We start from the raw sequence: 22335 nt of genomic DNA on the forward strand, positions 1-22335 counted from the left end.
AATAAATTAATTAAAAAAAACAGTAAAAACATTTTTATTGCATATTCAAAAGACACCTTGTGGTGACTCAAATCTGTTAGTCAACATAGAAATTCAGCCACACATTTTGATGACATAACAAATTTCAAACAGCAAACTGCAAGCTACGGCAATAAATGCCTGGGCACAAAACTACAGTGGTACCTCAACTCAAAGCAACACTAGGTAACATTTCAGTTTTGGTCGATTTTAGCAACGCAGGTGGACTATGGAGGTAAATTTGTGTCTTTATAATTCAATCAAAAAAAAAAAAAGTTTCATCAAAATATATATATTTTCAATCACAAAAAGTCACTTCAATAAAAAAAAAGTGTTTGAATGCAAAAATAAATGTGAAACTCCAAAAAATGCATTTGAAAACTATTTTTCTTTGATTTTTTTTTTTTTTTTTTTCTTCTTTTTTGATTGAAGTAACGTTTTGCTTTCGGGCCACATTTTGGCTAGGACATTAGTGTGTTTATTATTCAATCAAAAAATAAGTTGCAAAATATTTTCAAAAGAAAAATCACTTCAATCAAAAAAATATTTCAAAAACTTTCCAATCATAAAGAAATGTTTTTGAATGCGAAAAAATATTTGAGACCCAAAAATTTGGATTCTTTGATTGAAGCCATCTTTTTTGTGTTTGGGCCAAATTATAGGTAGGACATTTGTGTCTAAATAATTCAATCCCCCAAAAAAGTTGCTCCAATCGAAAAAAAATATTTAAATTACTTTTGCAAAAATAAAATTGCCATCTCTTAAAGATAATATATGTATATTTTTAAAAATATTATTTTTATTTGAAATTATTTTTTTTACTTGAAGTGTCACTTCTTTTTAAGTGCAAAACATTTTGAACTCTTATATTTTTTGAAGAGCAAAAAGTTTTGAACACACTTTTTTTAACTGCAAAAAGTTTTGAAGGCACTTGTTTTTTGTTTGAATCATTTTCAGACAAATGTTGCACTTGGTCAGACATGTTTGAGTGACAAGTGGCAACACTAATGGGGTAAGCCTTAAAAGCTTGATGAAGCAAGAATCATGGCCACCACTCGTCGGGCCGGCCGTAGCTGTTGGCTCGAGCCCAAGCAGAAAATAGCGCACCTAAGGTGGACGACTGGCTCGATGCGAGGGAGCGCCTCTATGGTCCAAGAGCCTCCTGCTTAATTTGATTCAACACGGAAAACCTGGGGAAGTGACGTATGCCATAAAGCAGTCAGCAAATTTGTAGTTTTTTTTTTGTGTGTGGTAGGGTTCCTGCCACCCTCCTTAAAGTTACTGCTATGTCAGTCGACATAGCATTACAAATGTTTTGAAAATATTTTATAACGGCTGAAAAGTTACCTAGTGTTGTTTTAAGAACGTCTCTACATACAAAATTTTCAGGTTAAGACCTGCCTCAATGGGAAAATATTGCCTCTCTTTAAGAAATTTCAGGACACCAAAGGCAAAAATACAGTATGGCTGGTACTTGCAGCTCCCAGAATTGACTGAACGTAACATACTTATAGCCGCTCTGAAATTGGCTATTGCTTAGCATCTAATTAGTTAAGAGGGAACTCTACTGTATGTGTATGTGTGTATCCCAGCGTCTTCATTCGCCCCTCGTGTTCCGACAGATTTACATGAGTGTTCTAACCTTGATTCGTTACTCTAGTCTTGTTTTTTTATATTATGCACAACTCAGAATATTATTATTGTACAATAATCTAGTAGTAACATATTTGTTACATGTTTTGACGCATTTTTATGCATTATAAAAGATTTATGTCTGAATTTGGGGGGGCTCGGAACAGATTAGGGCATGTACATGGAAAACACGTCTCTAGTTACAGAATTTTCAAGTTAAGAAACTACTTCAAGAACCAATTAATTACGTAAGTAGATGTACCACTCTATATTGTATACCTAGCTAAGCCTTAATATACTTTGGTCAAAGCAAGAATTTTACACCCCTTTCCCCCAAATAGCAAACAAACATGACTGAACGGTAAATAACACACAACATTCTTCCCTTTCAGAAAAAATAACTTTTCCACAGATGTCCTGAAAAATGACAGCAGCATTGCATTATACATCATTACATAGCATCACAGAAGATTCACAGTAAAGTAGGTCAAAAAAATGCCAAAATGAGTTTCACCCCTCTTAAAAATTGTGTTTTTGAAACGCTTCGAACTGCAAAGATTTTTTTAAATTAAAAGTTCACATTTTTTTTTGTTCAAACTTTAGGACATTTAAGATTATGAAATCTGAGAAAATGGGCAAAGACGAGACATACTTGCCTTTAAGAACTCCTAAGCTGCCATGGTAACAATAGCATTTGAAATCAATTTAAAAATATCAACAAATAAAATTGATGAAATACCAGAATGCAATTTGTGAGGGCATCATTTTGCCACCGTGGTTTCGGTGAAACAGCTCACAGAAGTATATACGAGCAGAAGTATTTGCACTCCTTGTAATTTTGCAAGTCACCCACTTAGAAAAAAATAGGTAGAGGTCTGAAAGGTCAATCATAGATGCATTTCCACTCATACAGGCATAATCTAAAAAAAAAAAAAAATCCAGAAATAACATTGTATGATTTTTTAAATAATTTATTTGTAATTTACTGGTGTTCAGAAGCATTTCTACCCCTGAGAATCAGCAATAATTATGACATACAAAGAGTTGTCATTCTACCCCTAAAAAAGCCCATTATTGTCACCTGTGCACCCCACAGTCAGCCATAATCCAACTGCTACCATGGGCAAGACCAGAGAGCTTTCGAAAGACACAATAGAAAAAAATTGTTGAGCTCTACAAAGCTGGAAAAGGCTATAGGAGAATTGGAAAGCAGCTTGGTAAGAATAAATCAACAATTGTAACAGTTGTTAGAAAATGGAAAAGGCTAAACATGACTGAATCTAGCTCGGACTGGGGCTCCATGTAAAATCTCTCCTCGTGGGGCATCACTCACGATGAGAAAAGTGAGGGCTCAGCCTAGAACTACATGGCAGGAGCTGGTCAATGACCTGAAGAGAGCTGGATGCACAGTTTCAAAGGCTAATGTAAGTAGAACATTACAGTGCAATGGTTTCAGATCATGCATTCTCAGAAGGTTCCCCTGTTGAAGGCAGTACATATGAAGGCCCATCTGAAATTTGCCAGGGACCATCTGAATGATGCAGAGGGGTCATGGGAGAAAGTCATGTGGTCAGATGAGACCAAAGTGGACCTTTTTGGTGGAAACTTTAATCATCGTCTGTGGAGAAAAAAAGACTGATGAGTACAATCCCAAGAACACCATCCCAACTGTGAAGTATGGGGGTGGAGACCTCATGCTGTGGAGCTGCTTTTCGGCAAAGGGGACAGTACACCTGCACTGTATAAAGCAGAGGATGAATGGTGATATGTATCGTCAGATTTTGAGCCACAACTTCCCTCAGTCAGAGACTTGAAGATAAGTCGTGGCTGAATCTTCCAACATGACAATGATCTGAAGCACACAGCTAAGCTGACCAAGGACTGGCTGCATAAAACACATATCAAGATTCTGGAGTGGCCTAGCCAGTCTCCAGACCTCAATCCAATAGAAAATCTTTGGATGAAGCTGAAACAAGTTTCTCAACGACAGCCCCGAAACCTGACAGATCTTGAGAAGATTTGTGCGGAGGAATGGGCCAAAATCCCTGTTTCTATCTGCGAAAACCTGGTGAAGAACTACAGAAAGCGTCTGACCTCTGTAATTGCAAACAAAGGCATCTGCACTAAATATTAGCACTGATTTTCTCAGGGCTATAAATACTTACGAACCCCAGTAAATTACAAATTATTGAAAAATAATACAATGTGGGTTCCAGATTTTTTTAGATTATGTCTCTATAAGTGGAAATGCATCTATGATTGAAATTTCAGACCTCTGCTCCTCACTGGATGTAACTTAACAAAGGTAAGTATGGCAGTGCCTATGTTTTCACTAAGTAATGCAGCATCTGCAAATTGGATATTTGGATATTCAACAATACTACCATTTGCTATAATGCATAAATTACTTTTCTGGTAGAAAGGTAGGGCCAGCTTCAAAAGGTAGTTGGGACAGTGTTGACAACCATTTCTTATACGCTTGTCTGATGTAAGGATCAGCGTGAAAAATAACAGTTGCCATGACATACAGCGGTCATCAAAAGCTGTAATGCAGATAACTCGCAGGATCCCTTTAACAATGAGGTTTCAACGTTCAGCGGCAACATTCAAAAGTCGTTCTCACTGACGGACGTCAGTGTATTTGTTTGTTGCTCACTACTAAAGTCCAATGTGTCATCTTGATCGACATGCAGCGACTCTGAAAACCTTCTTTCCAGGTCTTCAAGATCTTTGGATTGTTCTGTAAAATTCACCTCAACCTGGTCCTGAAGGAACTCCTCATGTCTGGTTTCTCCGTCTGCCTCTTCCTGCTCCGTCGCGAACAACCGGTAGTGTTCTACATCCTTTACTTCATTATTGCTAGCATCCTCAAGCTCGCTTTCTTCCCGATTCACCTCCTCGTCGGCCTTTTCATTCCCTGTTAGCGAGAAACGTTTTTCAGGAGACCACAGTGGTGTGGTGTTTAACACGGGCTCCTGACACCGCGCTGGAGAATTTTCACATTTGCTTTTATAAAAAGAGAGGCTGTTGTCCCCTTCGTTTTTCACTTGTTCCAGTGTTGGTTCAGGAGTCACTAGGAGAGAATCCAACAAGTCTTTTTTCACAAGCTCCTCGCTGTAAGAGGACGCAGAGGAAGGCTCGTCCAGGTTGTTGCGCAGGATATCCAGAAGGTGGCGCATTTTAGCCTAAAACAATCAAGTGGCACTTTGAATATATTGTACTTTAATACAGTGGTTCTTAACCTTGCTAAGGGCATTGAACCCCACGTTTTACATGTATATTCATCGAACCCTTTGGAAATAAGTAATAAAGCTTTTTTTTTTTTAATTCAAAACTGCTATAGCTAAGCTATAGCAAGCTAATATCTGAGTGAATTCCCATTCAAATTACTTCAAATTTCAAATACACTACTAATAATTGTGCCTTTTGCTATTAATTTTCACGTTAAAAAATTAATGTCTTGTTTTCATGTCTATATTCTCAGTTTAGTGTTCCTTGCATCACTTACTATTTTTGTAGTGTAAAACATGACGCAAATCGGACTTCATAATGTATTGACGGAACCCAGGACGAAACAATCTCGATTCTTGGTTAAAAGCAAAAAAAATGGGCAGTTAGCATTTATTTTACGTAAATATTTCGAATGTGCTGCTAGTCTTTAAGCAACTGCTGGGTCGCCTTATCACCACAAAGAGCTTTTCACGTTGAAATTCTTGTGAATAAATGCTTAAATCCCTGAATTCTTTAAAGATATGGTCGTAAAACAGTTTCGATTCTTAGCAAAAAGCAAAAAAACAGGCAGTTCGCATTTATTTTACGTAAATATCGCGAAGTATTACGCCAATGCTGTAGCGGCTAATTTCTCCCACTGATTTTTTCACAACGTTTCAAAATGCATGCATGGTACGAAAAATATAATAATTACCTTGAATCCTCGAACAAATCACTCCTGAGACAATCCTTCCTGTGTGTATGCGATACAGCTTTCGTACTTTTTCAACCTAAATCCGGCGTTGGGTCGCTGCATGTGTTTGAGAAGAACTAAGACCGACTGCTAATAACTGAAGCAGAGTGTGGGACGCCCCCTACAAAAAGGCGTGCCGCAGTGTCTGGGTAATCTGTCCCCTCAATATACACTGGGGCAAATAAGTATTTAGAAAAATCACCAATTGTGCATGTTCTCCTACTTGAAAAGATTAGAGAGGCCTGTAATTGTCAACATGGGTAAACCTCAACCATGACAGACAGAATGTGGGAAAAAAAACAGAAAATCACATTGTTTGATTCTTAAAGAATTTATTTCCAAATTAGAGTGGAAAATAAGTATTTGGTCACCTACAAACATACAAGATTTGTGGCTGTCAAAGAGACCTAACTTCTTCTAACAAGGTCTAACGAGGCTCCACTCGTTACCTTTATAAATGGCACCTGTTTTAACTCATTATCGATATAAAAGACACCTGTCCACAAGCTCGGTCAGTCACACTCCAAACTCTAGTATGGCCATGACCAAAGAGCTGTCCAAGGACACCAGAGAGAAAATTGTAGACCTGCACCAGGCTGGGATGACTGAATCTGCAATAGGTAAAACGCTTGGTGTAAAGAAATCAACTGAGAGAGCAATTATGAGAAAATGGAAGACATACAAGACCCCTGATAATCTCCCTCGATCTGGGGCTCCATGCAAGATCTCACCCCGTGGCGTCAAAATGATAACAAGAACGATGAGCAAAAATCCCAGAACCACACGGGGGGACCTAGTGAATGACCTACAGAGAGCTGGGACCACAGTAACAAAGGCTACTATCAGTAACACAATGCGCCGCCAGGGACTCAAATCCTGCACTGCCAGACGTGTCCCCCTGCTGAAGAAAGTACACGTCCAGGCCCGTCTGCAGTTCACTAGAGAGCATTTGGTTGATCCGAAGAGGACTGGGAGAATGTGTTATTGTCAAATGAAACCAAAATAGAACTTTTTGGTAGAAACACAGGTTCTCGTGTTTGGAGAAGAAAGAATACTGAATTGCCTCCGAAGAACACCATACCCACTGTGTAGCATGGGGGTGGAAACATCATGCTTTGGGGCTGTTTTTCTGCAAAGGGACCAGGACGACTGATCTGTGTAAAGGAAAGAATGAATGGGGCCATGTATCGAAAAATTTTGAGTGCAAATCTCCTTCCATCAGCAAGGGCACTGAAGATGAGACGTGGCTGGGTCTTTCAGAATGACAATGATCCCAAACACACAGCCAGGGCAACAAAGGAGTGGCTTCGTAAGAAGCATTTCAAGGTCCTGGAGTGGCCTAGCCAGTCTCCAGATATCAACCGCATAGAAAATCTGTGGAGGGAGTTGCAAGTCTGTGTTGCCTAACGACAGCCCCAAAACATCACTGCTCTTGAGGAGATCTGCATGGAGGAATGGGCCAAAATACCAGCAACAGTATGTGAAAAGCTTGTGAAGATTTACAGAAAACGTTTGGCCTCCGTTATTGCCAACAGAGGGTACGTAACAAAGTATTGAGATGAAATGTTGGTATTGACCAAATACTTATATTTCACCATGATTTGCAAATAAATTCTTTAAAAATCAAACACCGTGATTTTCTGTTTTTTTTTTTTCCACATTCTGTCTCTCGTGGTTGAGGTTTACCCATGTTGACAATTACAGGGCTCTTTAACATTCTCAAGTGGGAGAACTTGCACAATTAATGGTTGACTTAATACTTATTTGCCCCACTGTAATTATGAAGTCTATGCGCAAATGTTTCCTTTTTCTTGTACTTCCTCGTACCAAGTTCGGGTCAACCTTCCACTGAGCAAACCAGTTTGTCCTCCCATTAGATAGAGGGCTAGCAGTTGAAAGAAATGGAATTACGGTAAGCTTGTAAATTAGGGGCAAACCAGTCCAAAACTTAGTCTAAAACGACACTTTGCCTTTAGTTGGTGTAAGAAAATAGGGCTCTTTGTGTCTTAACCTTCATCGAACCCCTTAGACTTACTCACTGAACCCCTTGGGTTCGATCGAACCCTGGTTAAGAACCACTGGTTTAATATGAATGTATGTTTTTAAAGTTTCAACAAAGTTGATTAGGGTACTTTAAACTACAACCAGGTTCCCTCCCTGAAACCTAGGTATACTCACCTCATCCAGACGATGCAGATTCATATCAATATGCCGCTCTATCACCCGGTTGAGGACCCTTGAAGGAGACATGGACATTTAATATCCTGCAGCCTAGTAGCAACACGTACACGAGCTGCCTAAAGTGGTTATTAACCCAATAACATAAAATTGCTCCAGTCAGAAAAAGGATGACGTCAAAGCCTAGGTTTCCCCATCAGAAACATTGTCCGTCCATATTTTTTTTTGTTTTGCAGATGTCATTAGCGAACGTTCCCAACCATATTGAAGCTACAACCTATACTTTGACCGTAAAGCCTGACTGATAGGAACACACACAAAAAAAAAAAACATAAGGTAGTTGCCCCACACATCTGCAGTTCACCGTTCAATATTTTTTAAGCAATTTGCTGAAAAACTAATGTAACATCATTTTCGGACTATATGGCGCACCTGACTATAAGCCGCCACCCACCAAATTTAACATGAAAACGGCATTTATTCATACATAAGACGAAATGGACTATAAGATGACCTGTATTATGGGATATTTGCACCAAAAGATATTAACCGGTAACACTTTATTTGACAGCGGCGTCATAAGACTGCCAAAAGACCGTCATAATTATAACACTGTCATAAGAATGCTTATGACAGATGTCATTTAGTGTCATCAGGCAAATCATCTCACTTTTGAATGGATGTAAAAGATCCGAGCTGGACATACATTGAGTTATTGACAAAAGTTGCCGGATGACACTTAATGACATCTGTCATAATGCCGATCGATCGGGTCCGATCACGTCATTTTCAAAGTATCGGAATCGGCAAAAAAATATCGGCCATGCCTTTTTTTTTTTTTTTAATATATATATATTTTTTAATTAAATCGTTTTCTAATTGTATTCAACGTTACAGACATACTATGTTACACTCATCCAGAGTCTTTAGTTTAGGCTTAAGGTAGGGTTATCAAATTTATCCCAATAACGGCGGTAATAAATTTTTAAAAAATGTATCAGGTTAAAATATTTAACGCAATTAATGCATGCGCTGCAGGACCCACTCACGCATTGTCGCGCTCAATCTGTAATGGCGACGTTTTACCTATATAGAGATGTAAAACACAACATAAAATGAGTAGAGTGAATTTTGGCAGCCTTTGGAGCCTTTTTTTTAATTGGCTAAAGCCTTACAATCTCTCTCCCTATGATTAGAAATATCATGGGAAGCAATGTGGGGAAGCAAGGTAGCAATTGAACTTTTTCTTAACACCTTAAGTAATTTCCCAATGCAGAGAAGATATATCAATTGGAAGCACTACGCACAGTCATGGTTCCACCTGCCATCATGCATTTGGGCATGCCTACAGTATCATTTACTGAAAGTTCAACAAATACACTCGATGGCAATATTTAGTCACAATATACAAAGTCACAAGTCTTTCTATCCGTGGATCCTCTCACAGAAAGAATGTTAATAATGTAAATGCCATCTTGAGGATTTATTGTCATAATAAACAAATACAATACTTATGTACTCTATGTTGAATGTATATTTCGTCCGAGTTTTATTCATTTTTTTCTTAATGCATTGCCAAAATGTATATGATCGGGAAAAATTATCGGGAATGATTGGAATTGAATCGGAAGCAAAAAAAAAGCAGTCGGATCGGGAAATATTGGGATCGGCAGATACTCAAAATAAAACGATCGGGATCGGATCGGGAGCAAAAAAAACATGATCGGAACAACCCTACCTATAACAGTGTCATGTCATAATTACGGTGGTACCTCTACATTCGAAGTTAATTCGTTTTAGGACCTTGTTTGCAAGTCGAAATGGTCGTATGTTGAGCAGGATTTTCCCATTAGAATACATTATAATTCGATGAATTCGTTCCACAGCCCGTAAACCTACACAAAATCCTTAATAAATACTGCTGGTACTATTACAAATTGCAATTACACATAGCAAAACAAATAAATGATAAATAAAAATCGTAATAATAATACCGTATAATAATAATAATTCTTGTAATAATGTAACAAGTTGGGTTTTAATTTGGCTGATGTGTTTTGCGTGCTGTACTTGACGCACAGCGTGGCTGACATGACAGTGAGATAGATACGTATTAACCCAAACAAATCAACAAAAAAGCCACACTGGACTATAAGCTGCAGGATTCAGAATGAGGAGGAAAAGTAGCATCTTATAGCCCAAAAATTACGGTACGGTTTTTAAACTCTTTATGCAACTCAGTAAGATTCCCCCAAGGAAGTGAAATGGGAATGACCATAGAACAGAAAATTATTTATACAGGTATTCCCCGTGTTACGACGGACCTGACTTATGTGATTTCGACTTTACGACGCCTGCATCTCGTCGTTTTTTTTTTGTGTTTCTTTTTTAATGTGGACTTTTGTTTTGCGATGCATGCTTTTATTTTGGCGCAGGAAGCGTAGAAAAGGCGCCTGCCCAGCCAACACACGGCACGCACACACAGAGAGGCCGAGTAACAGAAAAGACAGCCTGCGCACATTTCTTGCTTGTGAAGCATCCAGAGGCGACGGCTGTGTATAACCCCTTTTGTATTTTTTGGGGTGCGTTTTCAATTTTGCTCGAATACTTGGGGCAAGTTTATGTAATTTGTTTTTGATGTGCGGACGCTAACTGATACATGCTAATCGTTTGTTATTGCTACAGTGGGGAGAACAAGTATTTGATACACTGTCATTGGCAGTGTATCAAATACTTGTTCTCCCAACTGTTAATCGGCAGCTACTTGTAAACGCAAATTTGAATTGCAGTTATTGAAGATGAGACTGATTTAATTTTATTTTATTTATGTTTCATTCTGCAAGTGTTGATGTCATAAGCAGCTGAATAAAATCAGCGAACCACACGGACGTCTGACATCGTCATTTCAGAGGAATACATGTTTTAGGATAGTTTTTTTTTTTTTTTAATTTAGAGGGTGTTTTGAAGTTTTTAAAGGGTTAATTCCAACTTACACGGAAATCCGGGTTACATCACCAGCGCAGAAAAGGAACTCATTCGTAAACCGAGGACTACCTGTATTTTACTGACGTCACACCCCACCTGTTAGAGACGGATCCTCTGGACAAGATGTCTTCCGTTACATCATTAATAAATTCGAGGTACATCAATTCTTCGTCCCTGTCAAAGAGCAGAGTATTGTTGTTGAAATGTACTCCGAATACTTTGTATAATTTTGATTGATGTTAATTAACTCGGAGATTTGAAAAACTTACTCTGCACTTGAAGACATGTTTCCACCCTCAAGTGTGAAACTGGAAGAAAATATGCTTTTAATAAAGTATACCGTGTAATGTGTCATTTTGTAAAATATTTCACCTGGATAAGTCGAAGTGATCATAGTTGCGGCTCTTGTTTGTTTGTTGTTTTGGTGTTAAGTATGTCCCATTGTGCTTGTCCTCATTCAACTGTTGCTCTTTATCAAGTTCCTAAGATAAAAAGAGGCATCATGTTAGGTTCACAATATTACATTAAGTGGCCAATAATAAGTCTACATATCCGGCGTCCAAATGTCAGGGTTTTATACTGAAAATGAGAAAGTTAAATCATTAAAAAATGCCATTCATGTTTTTAGAATTGTTAAAGCCTCAATAGAGGTTTGAAATTAAATACTATAGTTCAATTTCATGTTAAGTGGGAGTCAGCACGCACTTGCCAACATTTAAAGTGCCTCTGATTCAGCCAAAATATAATTAAGATGTTCTGGTAGACTTTGCCTGATATAGTGTATACAGTCATGTGAAAAAATTAGGACACCCCATTAAATATTCAGTTCTTTATGAAGAAATATTCACATATCAATGTCTGATCTTGTTTTTCTTTATCTCTGGAAAAGAAAGTGATTTAATTGCAGGTAAACAACAAAAAATAACATTGTTTGATTCATTAAACGAAATATATGAACAAAAATGCATATTCTAACTGAGGAAAAAGTTAGGACTCCCTTCCACCTAATAGCTAGTGTTACCCCCTTTGGCTGAAATAACTTTAGTGAGATGCTTTTTGTAGCCATCTACCAGTCTTTGACATCAGTCTAAAGAGAGTTCGCCCCACTCCTCAATGCAGAATACTTTCAACAATGACTGACTGTTGAAGTGAGAGAAAACACCATGGTGAGATCCAAGAAGGTCTGAGTCCTTCAGAAAGAAGATTGTAGACGCTTATGAGTCTGGTAAGGGATTTCAAAAAAACAAATATAAAATCAGCCATTCCACTGTCCAGAAAATAGTCTACAAGTGGAGGACATTCAAAACAACTGCCAACATGCCCAGGTCTGGCCATCCAAGCAAGTTCACCCCGAAAAAAACAAAACAAAAAAACTATGTGATATATCACACCGCTCTGCTCCTCTGCAGAGCAGCTGGATTAAAATTGTTGCTGTTAATACTGCAATTATTGACCTGCAAAGTTAAGTTTTAATAACTTTCTAACATAGCCAACACAATTTGATTGCATAGGTAATATTTGATTTTCATTATGACTTATGAAGAATGTTTTCTTCATACGTTTCCTGAAGCCAAAAACTCGGGAGGAAAAAATGTGAAGAATGGATCAACTTGTGCGGACGTCCAAAAGACCAACAGCAACAGTTTACCAATAGCAAGGTTAAGCCATTCACCTTCATACAGTATGCAGTAAACATTTTGTTGGGGGCCATGGTCCTGCAGAGGATGAAGAGGTAAGCCATTTAAATATTTTTACTTTTTTTTTTAGCGCAGCGTTTTGCCATGCTGCTTCTGTCTGACAATGAATGACCTGACAAAAATTAAAATGGTATCTGACTGCCACTTTTGTTACCTTTTCTGTTGTAAAAAAACAACTTTAGTAAGGGGGAAGTGTAAATAAATTATAGAATTAAGATTTGTTATTAATGATAAAATTAAAAGTTTGTTGGCTGTCACTGAGTAGCATTTGCAATCGCTACACAAAAATAGCATTGTAAATTACCCCCAAGCACGGTCAGAGGCGTAGGACAACCAAAAGATATAATATAAAAGAAAGACAGGGCATATGGTGGTAAAGGATAGATTGTTGAAACAGGAGAATGTCATTGTCAGTGGCCTAAGGCAATGCACACAAGAAAAAGGTGTCGATAAAAAAGCCACCTCTGGATCAGGTCGGCTCTTTTCCCATCTTTTTCAGTCCTCGACACTCAAGCCATATCTTTAACTGAACATTTCTATGTTCTTCCACATCTTTACCAGTGAATTTGGCACCAGGGACATCATTTTCGGACAGAATTGGTAGGTTCGTGCACTATTTCCATGCATTTAGCATTAGGGACAAACGCGAGCTTGACCCGCCTAGCAACAATTGCTAACGTCATGAATATTAATGAGCAAAAGTGACTTGTTGCGTGCGATACGCCATTGACTCGGGCTAGCTTAGCCACCCCGGATCCCTGAAAATAATGAATAACTAACAAACTACATGGAATTTATTGGAATCAACTCCACCGACTAATTAAACCCTAGCGAACTCGAAGATTAACCGGATGTCAAAAATTCTGAACTTCCCCTTTAATGTAGAAAAAAATCATTTTGAATGACTTATCTTGGTGGGTTTGTTTTTACGTCGTTTAAACAAGCACGTACACTTTGTAAATTCACTTAAAATGTGTTTAATTGGGTCACTATCGGCAAAGATTTCCATCTGCAAAATTACCTGAAGTTGCTCTTCCAACTCCTGTGTCTGCTGTATAGTTTTTGCTCTGCATGAAGAAGGCAAAACAACATGAAACAATTGGGAGACATATTTAAGTTGAGGCACTGTGATGAGTACCCTTTCTCCGATCTTAAGTCGTCACATCCTTTAAATTTGGTGACCCTCGGCGCCTGGTAGTAGCGATAACTCGACAGGTACGAGCTCTTTTCCGACCTCAGCATCCTAGGTGTGAAAGGCTTGTCTTGGGTGAAGTGCTGCGAATGTTTCTGGAGCAAGTCGCCGCTGTACGTCTTTTGCACGGGATCCCGGAACGCCCTGGAAAAGCTCGAGCCGCCCGAGGAGTATAGGTAAGATGCCGATGGCTGCCAGTGCGATATCGACTCCTGGCTTCGAAACTTTTGTTCTGCGGCGGAGTGAGGGCGATGGTGATAATGATGATTCTGAGGGGCAGCTTTAGAAAAGGGCATCTCCTTAGTTTGAAAGGAACTGCGAAATCCTGGGGTGGAGAGCACAGTGTTTCTTGAGCTGAGGTAGGGCCGGCATTCCGACTGCAGGGAACATCGACTCTAAAAAAAGAAAAAGAAATGTAAACCGCAAGTGAAATACCTTCAGGAATTTTACCGAGCTGATCACCCAATTAGTCTTATGTTTTGTTGTGTTATTGCAATGACAAATAGTTTTGATACATGTAGCTGGTTTTAATTCAGCAAATCATGTATGTTTTAATTCAGTTTCACATCATCTGTTGTTTGATTTGTTATCTTATTCGACAGGGTGAAATGACAGATTTGACTTCATCTCCCGATTGGAATTTCGTCACGTTTCACAGGGAGGGGTGTGACAAAATTAGTGCTGCATCGATTAATCGATCAACTCGAGTAATTCAATTAGAAAAGATTCAAATTAAATTTTGCTGTTTCGAGGATTCGTTTCATTCGAGTGGCGTTTTAATGGTTTGCTTTGAAAGCGTTTTCATTTAGTTTTATTGGAATAAGCGGCATGGAAAATGAATGAATGAATGAATTTGGGTGGATACACTGCCCTCTAGTGTCAACAGTCAATATGACATAACACATCTAACATGGCTGGATCCAGCTGCTCCCTGTTAAGACCAACATAAGGTAAGTTTTTGTTTAAGATAATATATTTGTTTATGTATTCTTAATTTAGATTACAGGTATATTTAGCAGTTTTTTGCGGGAATATGATGTTTCAAAGATTTGTTAAGTGCATTGGTAAAAGCATTTAGCATTTTATAGCATTAAAGCTGGCGGACTTTTGTTATGCAAGTTGCTAATTGTTCTTTTGTTGTACTTATATCCTGATTTATTTATTTTTTTGTACCGTTTGAAGCTAAGTTTACGTATTTTATCTTTAAATGAAAGTGCAATACATACAGTGCATACATTGAAGAAACAGGAATTTTATTTTGTATTCGCATTCAATGTTCTTTTGAAAGTGTAATTTTGGCATAAGCATAAACACTTGTTTATTTGTTTTACATATCCTAAAATTTATTCTGCAACGCATTAAATGTTAATAATCTGATTACTTGATCATTATAACTAATTGATCGATAGATGAATCAATTACTTAAAGCAACACTATGGAACTTTTCAGTTTTGGTTGATTTTAGCGACGCCTGTGGACAAAAGCGGTAGTGCTTTGCCTTAAGGATGACTGTGTTTCGTATTAAGACCAGGGCACACCCGCATAGTGTCGTTTAATTAAAGTGGCGTTGTAATGGTTTGTTTTGAAAGTGTTTGCATTTAGTTTTATCGATTTGGGTTGATACACTGCCCTCTAGTGGCAACAGTGAATATGACATAACAAATTTCACATGGCTGAATACAGCTGCTCCCTGTTTGTTAAGACCAACATAAGCTAAGTTTTTTTTTGAGCTAATGTTTTTTTAACGCATTCGTAATTTACTTTATTGGTATATTTAGCCTTTTTTTTTTGTGGGAATATGTGTTTTAACCATTTGTTAAGAGCATTGTAAAAAAAATATATATATAGTTAGCATTTTATAGCATTTAAGCTAGCGGACTTTTGCTATGTAAGTTAGCCAATCGTTCTTTTGTTGTACTTAGATCCTCTTTTTTTTTTTTTTTTTTTTTGAGGCTCAGCTCAGGTATTTTAATTTTTATGTTCCTTTTTCGATTATTTGAACTAATTCATCGATTAATCGACTATTAAAATAATCGATAGCTGCAGCCTTAGACAAAATATCGAAATGGTGATATATCGTGAAACTTTTTTATTCCAAAAGGTTATAGAAATGCTCCTGCCAAGAATCGAGATATCGTTTTAAAAAGGTGTCAATGTGTGAAAAAAAAAATTAATAATCTATGGCTACCACTGACGACGCCCAATCCATTTAGACTGGGAGAAGTGAATGAACGTTTGTTCATTTGAGACCAGACAATTCGCAGCCACTCTTTCCGATTTCTAGGGCATTTAAGTGTCACTTACTGTTAATTCTAGGGCATTTCCAGGTCACTTCCTGTTGAGTTTGGCTCACTGCCTATTCATTTCGTGTTCTCTAACCCAAAATCAACAGGAAGTGGCCCATAAAATACCTAAAAATCAAAAGGAAGTGACCCTGAAATGCCCCAAAATCAACAGGAAGTGACTGAAAATCAATAGCAAATGACCTGAAATGCCCCCAAATTAAAATCACTGGCTGCCATTGAACGCCGTTAGACGTCCAATCCATTTGAAGTGGAAAGGTGGCAGCAAATGAACATTTATCATTCTCCCAGTTTAAATGAATTGGACATCTACTAGTGATACCTCAGTCCAATTCACAGCATAAGCTTATTGTTTCGGTTTATTGCCGCAATTTTTGGACTATAAGGCGCACCTGACTATAAGCTGCCACATACCAAATTTGACACGAAAACGGCATTTGTTCATAGATAAGCCGCACTGGACTATAAGCCGCAGCTGTCCTCAATGCATTGTGGGATATTTACACCAAAAGATATTAACCGGTAACACTTTATTTGACAGCGGCATCATACCACTATCATAAGACTAAATGAACCACCACGAAGCTTTGAACCAATTGGCTGCAAAGCTTCATTGCTTCAGATTCAGAAGCGAGAGATTTTGAGTGAAAATCTCCTTCCATCAGCCAGGGCATTGAAGATGAGACGTGGCTTTCAGCATGACAATGATCCCAAACACACAGCCAGGGCAACAAAGGAGTGCCTTCGTAAGAGGTCCTGGAGTGGCCTAGCCAGTTTCCAGGTCTCAACCCCATAAAAAAATCTACGGAGGGAGTTGAAAGTCCGTGTTGCCCAACGATAGCCCCAAAACATCACTGCTCTAGAGGAGATCTGCATGGAGGAATGGGCCAAAATACCAGCAACAGTGTGTGAAAAGCTTGTGAAGAGTTACAGAAAACGTTTGGCTTCCGTTATTGCCAACAAAGGGTACATAACAAAGTACTGAGATGAATTTTTGGTATAGACCAAATACTTATTTTCCACCATGATTTGCAAATAGATTCTTTAAAAATCAAACAATGTGATTTTCTGTTTTTTTTTTCCACACTCTGTCTCTCAGGGTTGAGGTTTGGTTTACCCATGTTGACAATTACAGGCCTCGCTAATATTTTCAAGTGGGAGAACTCGCTCAATTAGTGGTTGACTAAATACTTATTTGCCCCACTGTAATTTGTCGGATGACACTTAATGACATCTATCATAAGTCTTTAGTAATGCCCATGATAGTGTCATGTCATAATCATGATGGTCTTATGAGAGTCTTATGACGCCGCCGTCAAATACAGTGTTACCAATCAACACAAATAAATCAACAAATAAACCGTACTGGACTATAAGCTGCAGGATTCAAAATGAAAGAAAATTACGGTAGTTTTTTTGTTTTTTTTTCAAATATCCTAGAATGATTTCCTGACCAATGTATCGATAATAGTTGTATCGCCATATCGTGAGATTATCGTTGTCAGGTGTTTTTTTTATCGCAAATCAGATTGTATCATGAGGTACCAAGATGTTCCCACCCCTACTCACAGGTAGAAAACACAATTGCACTATAATGAAACTTCCAGTGACTTACTTGCGCCGAGTAACATGAAGCTCTGCTGTTCCCATGAGAGAATGACTGCGCAGATTGGGGACGACCGCCTTGCTTTATACGCTCCTGCCTCTTCCTGTCAATGTCTGTTTACACAGGGAACCATTTTTGAATTTTCTCAGCTAGAAACTTCTTGCACACAGCATGATACATATTGCGCCTTTGAATTTTCAAGTTTCCTGCGAGCGGAAGATGTTATTGTATACTGAAGTCAGGTGTTAAGAGTGAAACTGGGACGCGTAACTTACACTTCATATTGTGTGAAAGGCTTTTGGGTATCGAGGTGTCGACAACAGCTGCAAAAAAAGAGGAGAAAATAAAAACTGTTTCACATCGATAGACCTAGTTTCATCATCATGTGCTGTGACTATTTCTAGTTAGGCATGTGCCAGTATGAGATTCTGACGGTATAATAACCTTAAGCCAAAATATCACGGCATTATGGTATAGCAATTACAGCTCTCAAAATGTGTTACGTTGAGATATCTGGGTTAAAAAAAAGAATATTGAACAGTATTTTTTTATTTTTCAAAACACATTAGCATAAGTATAATGTTATGTTAAAATAAATTTAAAAAAACAAAAAAACTGAAATATTCTGCAGCAATGCCGACAGCACTCCTGTAACGAGTCACATGACATTTTGGAGTGAAAATGACAAGCAGTACTCAATTTGGACATTTAGGGATGTACGTAGTTCCCATGCGGTGTCCTCACTTTGGTTGCCAAGCGTTTATATATTAATGGCTATATTTTAAGTTATTTTGAGGGGAAAATAAATTAACTCTATCATATAAGCTGCACACAGACTACTTTTCATTGTGTCAAAGTGTCATTTTCTCAGTGTTGTCCCATGAAAAGATATAAATATCTGCAGAAATGCGAGGGGTGTACTCACTTTAGTGATACACTGTGTGACGGAAAATTTTTGCGGTTTTAAACCCTTGACGTTATCATACCACGGTATACCTTGAAACCAGTAATCAGCGCATGTCTATTTCTGGAATTTTTAATGGCTCACCTTTAGCTGAATAAATCCGTTTGTAGTGAGACATCATGTGATTTTTAATCATTGCTTCGGCCCACCTACTGGAGGAGTTGGGATAAAATGCTGAAAAATAAATTAGACAGTGTTAAATATTGATCAAAAATCAATCTATAAATTCTTAAAATATCAATATGCAGTACTTACGGCTACTTTTAGATGCCTGCCCTCTGATGTTAAAGCTGGAACCAGGGACAGACGATACACTCCCTAAAATAAGAACACAGGTCACTATGTATTCATATTTTGGCTGATATGACTATCTATTTCTACACCGCTTGTCTTCATTAGGGCTACTTGTTTGCTGGAGCCTAACCCAACCACAAAAGCGAGGTCCAGACATAGAAAAATAACCATTCACACCTATGGACAATACCATACAATACCAAAATTAAAATGCATTTTGGGGGAATGAGGTAAGAAACATGCACTTACTGGGGCGGAACATGCAGACCGCGGAAAAGAAGAGCCAAAATTTGAACCCGAGTATTGCACTTAAAGTAAAACTTGGTAACTGTTAAGTTTTGGTCGATTTTAGCGACGCCGGTGGACAAAAGTGGTAGTGTTTTGCCTTAAGAAAGTTTCCCATGAGGACAAGCGCACACCCGCACAGTGTCGTAAAATCATCAATCGATAAAAAATCAATCACCGGGTCGCCTGCAGATGGATTAAACAACATTTCTGTTTCCAGGTGGCATTGTGAAGGATGAATAGTAATAAGGAAATGAATCCAGTTGTGGCTAAACAATAGCAACCGTGTGGCTGAGAAAAGCTAACCGCGCCCCCGTCCCACCCGAACTCGTCAGCACTGACGAGTTTGGTTGAAGGTGGGGGTGTCACGCCAGCGAGTAAAAGCCGGGCCAATGTTTATTCTGAATATCCTGGTAGCCTCGCTTTTCAATCATCAGACAAAACTTTTTGTCTCTTTTGTAGCTCTGCCATCTTTGCAGAATTTGCTTGAAAGCGTTCGCATCGACTTTAGTCTTTATAATATGTCACTTCTATATGCTACGTGTAATGGTAATGAATGGGGAAAGGAGGGAAGTGATATGCTGTAAAGCAGTCAGCACATTTGTAGCTTTTTTGTGTGGCAGAGTTCCTGGCACCCTCCTCAAAGTTAATTTGTGCCTGTGAAAGCGATACAGACCCCCTCAAGATATAAAAGAGGTGTCATTCAGCTAGTTGTCGTCGACATACCATCAAAAATGTTATAAAAATATTTTAGAAAGGTTGAAAAGTTACCTAGTGTTGCTTTAACAGTACATTTAGCTGGACAAATATAATGGGGCAAGGGCTAGTTAGATAGACAGAAGATGATTTCTATATTTCTAGTGTTTTTATGTTTATTCAGAACCAGGGGCGGACTGGTAATCTGTGGGTTCTGGAGGATCACAGAACGGCCGGTGCCCTGGTCGGCCGGCGGCCGCCATTCATTATACATCACTGTTTTTATCCCCCCTAGCCTCTCATTATCTACAGTTCGCATCCAATCCGACAGGTGGCAGCAATGCGCCTGGCTGTTTATCGCAAGTCTGATAGAAGAACAAAGAAAACACAAAGTAGACTTCATTGGTTCTTTGTAGAAGCAAATTAGCGACGAGTGTAAATGCACAATATGGATGGTGGTGGCAAAAAAAAAAAAGAAGGGTGGCGCGGAGAAGGTTAGGGAGAAAAAAATTAAAGAAACTGGAGAGCAAAGCATTAAAATGTCATAAGTTGACAAATATTTTCGCAAGCAGCAGTCTGGCTGCAATGGCCACGTCGGGTAACAGCAGCCCAGCCCCCGGCGATGGTGATAGGGGTAGCGGGAGCCGCTCTGACATGCAGCCGGTGCAGGGAGAGAGAAAAGAAGAGGGAGGGTGAAATGATAAGCTGGTGGAAGTTCCCCAGACAAGCGCAGGGCAAGTAAAAAGGGATGAAGAGGGTCACTTGCTCGGTATACTGGCAATTGTTATCCACCAGGTAGCTACATTTTAAATGAAATAAATGATAATTAAAGGGTTCGTGCCAGCTGGTCCGTTTGCAATCGTGTCAAGTAACAGTATGCTAGTCCTACTGTCACTCTCCTAAGGAAAAATATTTTAGCTGTAAAACAACGTATGGACACGCAGCAGCATTATTAATTCAGAAGAAATATAACAAAATATTAATAAAATGAATGGTTTTACTTTAAAGTTTAGTAAGTTAAATTGACATGATATATATTTTTTTAATCAAGTATATATCGTTTTGTTTTCTGGTTAATACTTTCCAGTGAATGTTATGTATCCAGGATTTGTCTTGAAATGTTTATTGTATTTTCACTTAAATTTATTATTTGTATAGCAAGATTAATTATGGCAGGGGTCTCCAAACCGGTCCTCAAGGGCCGCTGTGGGGCCTGGTTTTTGTTTCAACCGATCGAGTACCGACAGTTTAACCAATGAAGTTTCTGCTAAAAAAACGAAGCACCTGACTGCAATCAACTGATTGCACTTGTAAGACACCAGATTGGTGCATAGGTGTTGTCTTGTTTTGTTGGAATGAAATCCTGCGCCCGCTGCGGCCCTATGTGGAATAGTTTGGCGACCACTGAATTATGGCATAAACAATGAAATCATTTTATAGACAGATATATAGAGATATATTATAATAAATTAGATACATAAAACTTGCTTTGAAAAATAAATTCTTTCATTTTTTTTTTCAGGTTGATCATAGAGCTAGTACAGAAAATGAACCCAACTCCAGTTCAGCCTTGCAGTACTTTGATCGCCAAGTCAGACAGTCACAGTCTAGACACATTTTCTTCATTTTCTCTCAAAGTGCACGAAATTGATGCATTTTACAATAAAATGTAAAAAAAAAAAAAAAAAAAAAAAAGTCTTTTTCTGTTTCCCTTCGTATAGCGATTGTTGTGGGCTGGGCCGAGTCAAAGTCCAGGGCTGCTTTTTAGTCCCAGTCCGCCCCTGTTCAGAACTCAAGTTCTTACATCAAATGATCTTCCCAAAATGGCACTTTCCAAGTTTCCTTTTATCTGTTAGTCACATGATGCCCAATTACTGTTACTACGCATTAAAATTAACCAAAAGAGAAAACTTTGTGGTCTAAAAGGTGTTTTTGCATGACTGTAAAAGGAGAGTGAGCGAGAGAGGGGTATTAGATTATTAATTCGCATTTGCCAATTTGCTGCTAAATCTAAATCTTCATGTTTATTTCCAAATCATAATGGATGGACGTCTCGCGCCGTCAATGGCATTCATAGACGAGCATTTAAAGCTAATCCTCTCACTTTAAACGAATTGGACCTCCAACGTTACCAATGGTATGCAACAAGTTAAGAAACAATTACAGTACATTATTTGCCAGACACAACGCTAATGCTAACGCTAAGCACGTTACATACTTCTTCTCGAATCCATGTCAACGCTGCTTTTAGCGTATCCCATTTTCTCCAAAATCCTCCCCAAACCGCACAAGCAAGACCTCAACACATCCAGAAAATGTATCACGATCAACTGTTAACATTTTAAAGAGCCGAGGCGATAAATGATAGCAAGGTAATGCTAGCTTCAAGAAAGTCACGGAGCCTTGCAAAGCTTCACCGTCGCCATGCCGGTTGCTAAGAGTGATTACGTCAGGTCGTGACATGCGCATGCGCTGATGGGCATCAGATACGCCGGAAGTTGGAGGCAAAAAATGAGACACA

General features: G+C 38.5%; 1 protein-coding gene across 1 annotated transcript; it reads right to left on the reverse strand.

Annotated features, from left to right (window-relative positions):
* Positions 1 to 49: 49 nt before the first annotated feature.
* On the reverse strand, positions 50 to 22236 carry spata7 (spermatogenesis associated 7). Its single transcript, XM_057858569.1, has 12 exons — positions 22033 to 22236; positions 18795 to 18857; positions 18624 to 18713; positions 17851 to 17898; positions 17585 to 17688; positions 13613 to 14061; positions 13496 to 13541; positions 11150 to 11259; positions 11047 to 11085; positions 10874 to 10951; positions 7793 to 7850; positions 50 to 4835 (listed from the first exon to the last, which is right to left on the reverse strand). The coding sequence occupies exons 1-12, from the start codon at positions 22073 to 22075 to the stop codon at positions 4257 to 4259; spliced, it is 1707 nt and encodes a 568-aa protein (XP_057714552.1). The 5' UTR covers positions 22076 to 22236; the 3' UTR covers positions 50 to 4256.
* Between the last annotated feature and the right edge of the window lie 99 nt (positions 22237 to 22335).

This window comes from Corythoichthys intestinalis, chromosome 15, assembly GCF_030265065.1.
Source record: "Corythoichthys intestinalis isolate RoL2023-P3 chromosome 15, ASM3026506v1, whole genome shotgun sequence".
In the NCBI taxonomy this organism is placed as follows: domain Eukaryota; kingdom Metazoa; phylum Chordata; class Actinopteri; order Syngnathiformes; family Syngnathidae; genus Corythoichthys; species Corythoichthys intestinalis.